Source organism: Scardinius erythrophthalmus, assembly GCF_964197995.2.
Source record: "Scardinius erythrophthalmus genome assembly, chromosome: 13".
In the NCBI taxonomy this organism is placed as follows: domain Eukaryota; kingdom Metazoa; phylum Chordata; class Actinopteri; order Cypriniformes; family Leuciscidae; genus Scardinius; species Scardinius erythrophthalmus.
In genome coordinates, this window is record NC_138233.1 from 39617298 (window position 1) to 39627083 (window position 9786).

Below are 9786 nucleotides of genomic sequence, written 5' to 3' on the forward strand. Positions count from 1 at the left end.
GCTCACTAGCCTGAGTCTCAGTCTCTGATGAAAACCTCACGCATACAGAGAGAAATGAGAGCCAGCAGACAGAATGAGAGCCAGAGTTTACAGTTCATAACTGATGCCCTGTGCAAACACACACACACACACACACACACACACACACACACACACACACACACACACTGTCTGTGCTCTTGAACACTTGTCTTCTTGCATGACGTATTTCCTCTATTTGGCCCAAGTGTTCAAGAAGGCGTAAGACTGCAAGTGTGTGTAGAACTTCTGATCACTCGATGGGACACACTTATAGTCTTGTGTTTACAGAGATTTTATTTATTATATTTTCAATACTTTGCATTTTAAAATAAGCTTATACATGTGTGTACAGTAGTCCCTGTGTAACTAACATGAGACACAGATTTAAAGTTGTGCTGCTTCTAGTCAAGTGATAAAAACTGTTGTGATTGTTGTACCAAACAGGCCTACACACACCATACTCATCCTACACACACACACACACACACACACCATACTCATCTGTGCACCAATAAAATGTGCAACACTTTATGTTTTTACTACCAAATTATATGCATCTAATTAATTTAAATTACAGTGGAATATTTTCCTCGATATCCCGCGGTTTTGGGTCACATGAGTTCCCGAACATAATGCATGATGGGATACGCTTAGCCTCGAGTACCGCTCCGAAGCTTTGAGGCTTATAGTGCATTAAGGGCACTTTGGCATTTTAAGACATGGGAAAGTCTTGCACACTTACTTACTGTCAAGTGCACGCGCTCTCTAGTGGCCAAGACCACAAGTGTGTGTATTTGGACAAGGCACGACTCTCTCCATGACTCTCTCCATGACTCTCTCCATGACTCTCTCCATGACTCTCTCCATGACTCTCTCCATGACTCTCTCCATGACTCTCTCCATGACTTTAATTGCCTTAATAAACACCACCCACAGTTTTGATGAAGCGGGATAAGCAACATATCTTTTCTTCTGTGTTTTGATGTACATCCGAAATGTAATGAATTACTGAAACATAATGTAGGGCAGTGCATGGGTTGTTGATTGTATGTTGAGATGTGTGTGTTGCGTGGACGAATCACTCGCGGTAAGATCTAACATGCATTTACAACATTTACAACATTTATTACATGGCTTGGTTGAATTCTAATGTAGAATGCGGTGTGTTATGTAAGGGTTGATGCCCGACGAGGTGTGCGTCAGACGATTCACGCCTCGCCGTCGTCTATTAATACCTGACAATGGACACCTCGTCGGGCATTAACCCTCTTATACCATGGTCACTTGCCAAATAACACATTTTTAAAACATTAGCTTATATTTTAATTAGTTTTACAATCGAAATCTAAAGTTACAAGTTACAAACAATAACTTGGTTTCCTTGGTTACGCCTGACGGTTTATTTAGGTGTACATTATCACTTTTTAACGGCCACCCTGCAGCCAATCAGAATCGAGTATTCACCCAGACCATGGTAGGCCTATATTTCTTGATTTGCGCAGAATTGGTGCATTTCCTCTGTGAAATTCCGGTGTGTACATGTTTTATTTTATATATATAATCACTAATGTGCTTTAAATCATTTTATTTAATGCGAAAGAACATACAGAGACGCAATGTTACTCACCTTAAACGAGTTAAACGAGTGTCGACTCGCGCCTGTCTTTTCGCATGATTAACGCCTTGCATAAAAAACACACGACTATATTCCTAAAGATAATGAATATAACTAATTTGGATGATAAAATGTCCTCAGAACTGTGCACTGTTTGTTTATTGGCAGGTTATAGAGTCAGTCGCGTCGCAGCATCTTTCGGCTGTGAGTGACGCAGGACGGCGGTGTAAAGTTAGAAGTTCCCCCGCAGAGGCGAGTCCATCTCCGGCTGGAGAACCAGCGCTGATCCGGTGGATACTGGATAACAGACCGGTTGATTACACTTGAATTACTTGAATGTTTAGGCCTAAATGTTCAAGTTTTACTTCGAAAATGTTTCTTACATGAGTTTGAATGTAGGCAATATTGTATATGTGTTAAAAATAGTATAAAATATGCTGTATTGCTGTAGGCTACTCATCGACAATAAAGGCCAATGTCATGTAGTTATACCGGTGGTTGTATGGAATATTTTTTACAAAGGCTTAGAGGAAATAAAAAAGTTAATATTACTGGCATATAAACACAGTTAATATTACTCATAAATATTTGTTTTTAAATGTTCCCCCCCCCCCCAATTATTTCTACTCAATTTTATTTGTTAATGTACCTATTTGTACCAGATGTATTTAATTAGTTTTACTTACATTTACTCAGTTAATACAGTGTATGTATTTTATTTCACTGCTTAAAAATCTAATTAATATTCAAAGTGTAAAAATGTTTCACCAAACACAAATCATATTAAAAGTTTTTAGAGTGCATCACCACCAGAGTTCATATAGAAAAACATATTCCAGCCAATTTTCAACATTTTAATCACTGTTATAGAAACATATTTGACTCAACTTTGTTCATTTGCAATAATATGTTATGATTTGTTCACAAACAACAGGCCCAGACAGTTCACAATTAATGTAAATACAGTCTTACAATGTCATTGCTTTATTCTGCTCTTTCAAATCCTGTAGGAAAATTAACAGTCTTCATAAAGGTCAGTGATATTCTGACAGCTAGTAATCCTCGAACCGGCTTCTGCACTGTACAGTTTAAAGGGATACTCCACTTTACAATGAAAATTCTGTCATCATATACTCACCCTCATGTTGTTTCAATCCTTTATGAATTTCTTTCTTCTGCTGAACAGAAGATATTTAGAAGAATATCAGTAACCACAGTTTCTGGTTCCATTGACTTTTTTTCCTACTATGGAAGTCAATGAGACCAGAAACTGTCTGGTTACTGATATTCTTCTAAATATCTTCCTTTCTGTTCAGCAGAAGAAAGAAATTCATAAAGGATTGAAACAACATGAGGGTGAGTATATGATGACAGAATTTTCATTATAAAGTGGAGTATACCTTTAAAAATTTGCCAACTGCATATAAGTGAATCAGATGTTGGTCATCAAAACATGAAATCTGTATGAAACACATAAACAAATGACACAAAACGTGTATACATTCTATATGACTTTAATTTGACTAGCATATGATTCAATATAAGAACTTTAAATGATTTATATATGAATTTTATATGAGTTTTATATATTTATACTAATACCTTACACATTTGCATACTTTTGTCATGTAAAACTCATATAAGTCTTTTAACAGTATTCATATATAACGCAAAGATCCCCTACAAGTTGTATGTGTGCTATTTAGTATGAAAGTGGCCATAATCGGTCTGATTTTGTATAGGACATGTATTGGCCTTATATGAAACACAGAAGGTAATTCTGGACGATTTAAGTAGGGAAGATATATGGTTGCTGTATATGAACCATGCAGGTTTTTTTCATATGGGTAGCCATGTAATAAGCGGGATAATGTAGAGCGAGGCGGTTGTTATAGCCAATACAACCCCTTCAGGCTGATTCAAGACCCCTCTGCTTATAACAACCGCCTCGCTCTACATTATCCCTTACTTACATATTGTAAACATGAATTTAAAATTTAAATATACTTTCATTATTGTATGACTTGTTTAATGGTTACTTAAGTATTGAATTTATAATATAAATTACTTTGGGATTTGAGATTTACAATACAATAATTTTTCATCAACTATTACATGTACAGATAAACTTTTTAGTACATATACACAAACCTCACAGCAACACAAACACAATTACACAATTTATCCAACTGACTCTAATATGCAGACGCAGCAAACAGGAAAAAAGTGAGTATTCGCTTTATAGGTGTAACGTAGGAGGCACAATGTGTAGAGAACCCAAGTGCAACTTTAATACCAACGTGATCAAACATAAAACAAAGGCATGAAAACTCGAAACAAGAACAAACAGCAGTTACCCAAACCAATACTAAACAAAGACACAGGGCAAACATGAGGGCTTAAATAGACAAGACTAATGACTAAAAAAGGGACATCTGTGAACAATGAACCAATAACATCATGACACATCAGACAAGGGAACACATGGCAGGATCACATGACAGACATGAAACGTGACCAAGACAAGACCAAATCGTAACAGTAGGCCAAACCTGAGAAAACGGCACCATCTTGTAAAAAAAAAAAAAAAAAAAAAAAAAAAAAAATATATATATATATATATATATATATATATATATATATATATATATATATATATATATATATATATATATATATATATATATATATATATATATATATATATATTTAAAAGAAAAGGCCAACAGAACAAAAGTCTGTTAACAAAGACTGCATCATTTTATAGTTAAATGGCCCTGGGATAAAAATAAATTGGCAGTTTTAATGGGTTTCAATGTGGAAAGTTTTGTCCTTAAGGTCCTGGGTGTAAATATTTTGTGTACAATGTGGAAAGGAAAGAAGAAAATTCTAATAAAAATACACACTTGTGCCAAAATAAATGCAGGATTAACACAGGATTTGTTGTGTTTTTTTTTTTACTGAAAGAGATGAACATGTCCTTAAGGAAACACAAGGGTAAATTTGGTTGTAAACTTTACATTGAAGTGTGGTTGATCAATGAGACCCTTTGATTACAGTGTTATTATTGAAGCATAATTTACAAAACTGTATTAATCTAGAAGCAGAAGCAGATTTAACTGTGATTTTCTGCTGTAATAAACAGTTTAACTGGTAAGATCCTCAGAGAAGTTGTGCAGACATTATATAATAATGGAAAGACAGTCTCTGTGAAGGATGTCCTGAATCTGCGCAGACAGTCTTTAGTTACAGGATCAGAGAATGACACTGTTCCTCTGTCATAGTCCAGCTGAACTCTCACACGCTGAAGCTTCTGTTTAACAGTGAAGTAAGTGTAGCGTTGCTCTGGGGAATGTGAGATGTATTCGCTCTCTGTGTACCCTACACCCCAGACATTAGACTTAAAGAAAGCCTCTCCCTTCCTTTGGTTTGATGCTGTTGTTATTCCAAGAATCCAGTGTGTATTGTCTCCAACCTCCACATCCCAGCAGTGTGTTCCTGAGTTAAAGCCCTCAGATCCCAGGACACATGGAAACCTGTCAAACCTCTCTGGATTATCAGGAAGTGTTTTATCTCCATCACTGACCGACACACTGGTCAGATCAGCAGAGAGTGTGAGACGAGGATGTGCTGTGTTTGGATCCAGAGTCAACGGAGCTGCAGAGAGAATAACATCAGATTACAGGATGAGATATGATGTATTAGAAATGTAAATGTAAAACATTTTCCTTTTGTTGAAAGAGATCATAAATCATGCTATCATAACAATGGTCTCTCAGTTACTGCCAGAATGGATTGAGGCTTCAGGTTTAATATCAGTATTCAATAAACACTATTGTATCCTAATACATAAACATAAACCATGAGGAATAGACTTTTCATTATGAGTTCGCTGTATGATCTGATGATTTTCTGAAATACAGTTTAGATTCACTTTGTAATTCAAGTGATTATGAAATATATTTCTATCAAATGTTGATGTTGTGTGTGTTTATATGTGAACTATCTTCTGCACTGGTGTCAAATCTGCTGAGACTCACTGTGTTGGACAGTTTCCAGCATCTTCTTCCAGACTCTGAACGGCAGGTTACCCAGATAACGCGACACATGAATCAAAGCTCCAGAACTCATCCGTGGATCAGGCTGTGAGATCTGGACTCTGAGGAACATTCAGGAGTCAGAACTGCAGTGAATTTGAGTTCAGATCCACTGAGAGAAGAGATACGAGCAGCTCACTTACCTTTCCATTGAGGCCTTAAAGTTCTGGAAAATATAGAGTTTGAAAACATTTTAATATCTTATCAAACACTCTCAGTGTCAATGAGTCTCTCTATACAAGCTGTTTTCTGCACAAAGAATGAAGCCAGATTGATTTGTCACCTTTAGAAACGAGACGTCGTTGTCTTTCATCATCTCCTCCATGTCTCTGATAGTGTGTGAAAGAGCTGAGATGTATGTGTTCATCTCCTCCAGCTTCTCCTTCATCCTCTGCTTCTTCTGCTCCTCTTCCTCTCTCAGTGCAGTGATTGTAGCTTCTTCTTCGTCTCTGAGAAACTGATGAAGCTTCTCAAACTCTTCTTTAATCTGACGCTCTGTGTGCTCAGCTTGAGACTGAAATCAAATCACATTCACTTCAATCATCTCAATCAACACAGATCTCGGATACCCGACATATAACGGATCCAGAAGCAGAAGCTGCTCGTCATTTACAGAAATAATCAACTGGAATCCATTATATTAAATATATCAATTCATAACGGTATAAAGTGATCCTCCAGCTGTAATGAAAATGACTCTTGATTCTGTTTCCTCACATTGATGTGTTGAGCTGTTTCCTCAAACTCTCCTTTCTTATTTTCATTGTGTTGAAGTTTCTGTTGTAAGGACGTCAGTGCTGTATTGAGCTCCTCCTAGATTTGAACAAAAATACATTAAACACCAGATTACAGTGAAGAGAAGAAAATACAGTGATATGATCATACAATTCTGTGCAAAAGTATTCACCCCCACCCATGACAATGTTATTTACTGAAGCAAAAAAGTTATCCAATACTAACTGGGTCTGCGTGATAATGTATTTGGCCCTATAGTTACTAATTCCTCAAATCTATGAAACTGTATTTATAATGTTGTTCAGCTGGACTAAACACAGCCAGTCCTGATCACTGCAGCCCTGTTCAATCAAATAAACACTTAAATAGGACTTTTTCAACAGCATGAAGTTGGTTAAAATGTCTTAAACAGTAACACACTATTGACGAAGGTGAAAGAATCTCCAGGAATGATGATGAAGACGGTGATTGAAACACATCCGTCTGTGATTACAAAGCTATTTCAAAGGCTCTTGGACTCAAAGAACCACAGCGAGAGCCATTATATCCAAATGGAGAAAACTCGACACAGTAAAACCTTCCCAGAAGTGGCTCAGAGTCACAAAGGGCCAAGAAGGAACTGATCATAGGAACTGAATTTTCTTATTTTCTATCAGAAAATGCTAAAGCACAATATCCTATCTTTAGTCTGCAAACTGAAGCTCAAATCAGTAAATTTGAAACTTAAGTAAATCCACTTCTGAACGGCTCAAAAAAGCACAATTGAGATGATGTGGCAGGACCTTAAACAGTGAGTTCATTCTTGAAAACCTTCCAATGAGGCTGAACTAAAGTTAGTAAGTAGTCCGGCAAAGAGCTCATTCAAGCCCATTTCTAATCCGTCGAAATCGCGGCACCAATCAGAAACGTTGAGGCGGGCTTTACACGATGACAATCGCTCTGATTGGTTTTAGGCCTATCCAATTGCGCCCAGAGGCATTTGAGCGATGTCTGTTGGTGACGCCCCGTGGAAATTTAGTTATTAATGAAGCTTTGCCAGACCATAACTCAGTAACTACTGAGAATGCTCTGGTTTTAACCAGGCTAGATATCTATAATAAAGGCGCCACTATTTAGTATGAGACACAAAAACATAAGAAATCAGGATGGGCAAATACTTTTACAGCACAGTAAATGTCATATAAAGTTGAGTAAAATGACATTGAAATAGTAATGCATGAATGTGATGATATCTATGTTTATGACTAATTATTGTTCTTTACATGTGAAACAAGAAACATTAGTCTTACCTTGTAAGATGAGAGCACTTCACTGATGAGTCTGAATTTATGATTGTCATGTTTTTGTGAATTAATACACACTAAACACACCGGCTGTTTGTCCTCCAGACAGAAGAGTTTGAGTTTCTCACTGTGTAAACTGCAGATCTCCTCAGATCCTGATGAACGTTTCTCATTTCTCTCCTTCAGGAACGACTCACACAAGTTTTTTAACGCCAGATTGAATGGAGGATCTTCTCTTGAGGATCTCCTCCTGCAGACAGGACACTCCTGAGTTTCCTTAGTTTTCCAGAACTGTTGTAGACACTCTTTACAAATACTGTGACTACAGGACAGAAAAACAGGAACCTTGAAGATTTCATAGCAAACAGGACAAATATAATCATCTTCAGCTGCTGAAGCCATTTTCACCGTTTGAGTCTCGCAAACTAAACTTTACTTTCACTTTCTCAACTTTCTCTTCTCTTCCTGGTTAGTGTTGTAAGAGGGAGGAGTTTATGATCACCTTTGGGTTTACAAACAAGAACGTCAGGATTTCTTCAGGTAAAATGTATTCAAAATGGAATGTAAAACTTTGAATAAAACACAAAAGAACAAATAAAATACAAAACTATTAATTATAAACAACCTCAAAATGCTTATACATATTTTATTTATTGCTCTTTATTTGTCAGAGAGTTTCTCCAGGTCTGTCATGATCAAATCAAATCAAATTTTCTTTATGTAGCACATAAAAACAACAGTAGTTGGCCATTGTGCTGTACAACAGAATAAATATCTAAAAAAAAAAAAAAAAAAGAGCGCAAAGGAAGTTTACATCAAAAACACCAATCATAAATTTCAACATTAATTTTCTGTCATGCTCAAATCTTTGTCAGTGTAATGGGCAGGAATAAAGATCTGAGCGACTTTGACAAGGGCCAGATTGTTATGTCAAGGTGACTGGGTCAGAGCAGAGCCATAGAGAGAAAGAGTTGCGACACTCCCATAGACCTCCGTTGTAAATAATGGCGGCGCTTTTAACCGCCCACTTCCGGGATTTGAAGATCCGAATAGTTCCAAACACTGTCATTTGGGCGTTGGACCCCATTCACTTACATTGCTGCGCGTCGAGTTGTTCCAGAGTTAAGTTGTTGAAATATCGACTTCTTTTGAATGGTCAACTGTCTATGTTGTATAAGAGGCCCTTTGTGATGCTTATACTGGTCTTCATTTGTACATGCACAGCGTAATTATTTATATTTTATGTTAGTTGTTTCAACCAATTTTCAAGCACTGCCTGCTAACATAGCTAGCTAGCGCGACTTCGTCAGTTAAGAGTTCGGTAATGAATCGCTGCCACCTTTATAGCAACTTTTATTTAATTTAATTTTTTGGGATATACTAACTTTTCATTATGTTTTATTGTCTTGAGTGAAGCGGCTTGTGAGAACAATGCAAGACATTGGACCTCTAGGATTGTTATGGCCATCACCAGTCCTGTCTGTTTCATGGATCACCTGCCCCTGATTTTTGCTTTTCTTGTTCACACAAGCACACATTTTTGTTGTCTGTCATTGTTTAATAAAAATAGTTTATTTGAAAACCTTCATTTGTATCAGCAATGCTTAAATTCGTTTTTAATCTGTTATAGTTTTGATAATGTGTATGGCTTAATATTAAAATAATATTCTTAGTCTTAACCTGATAATGTTTCACGTTGTGGTCCTGGGGTGGCCACTTTCATCAGAAGAAGTGAGCTAGCTTAAGCGAACTCTGAACGGACCGCCACGGCAGACCTCTTTGCGTGATCACGAAGGTAGGCTAATGGCTGAATCAAAATTTATAAGCAAAATCACGGGAATCAATAGCCTAATACAGCCCAGTTGTGCTAAAATAAATATCATGAGACGTCCATCATCAGATGAATGATATGGAAAAGTTAAGTTAGAGCCGCTAAAGCCAGTGCTACTACCCATGCGAACATGAACACTGAGCTTTTCCCTCCAAAAATATAGCCTAAAACTTATCTAAGTAATATACAGTATTTCGTTGTCAC

The 9786-nt window shown here is 36.8% G+C and overlaps 1 protein-coding gene across 1 annotated transcript; it reads right to left on the reverse strand.

The window, feature by feature from the left end:
• Positions 1 to 4595: 4595 nt before the first annotated feature.
• Positions 4596 to 8209, reverse strand: LOC308700608 (E3 ubiquitin-protein ligase TRIM35-like). The gene is made up of 6 exons (XM_081382295.1): positions 7758 to 8209; positions 6451 to 6546; positions 6017 to 6247; positions 5877 to 5899; positions 5677 to 5795; positions 4596 to 5293 (listed from the first exon to the last, which is right to left on the reverse strand). The coding sequence occupies exons 1-6, from the start codon at positions 8151 to 8153 to the stop codon at positions 4752 to 4754; spliced, it is 1407 nt and encodes a 468-aa protein (XP_081238421.1). The 5' UTR covers positions 8154 to 8209; the 3' UTR covers positions 4596 to 4751.
• Positions 8210 to 9786: the final 1577 nt, after the last annotated feature.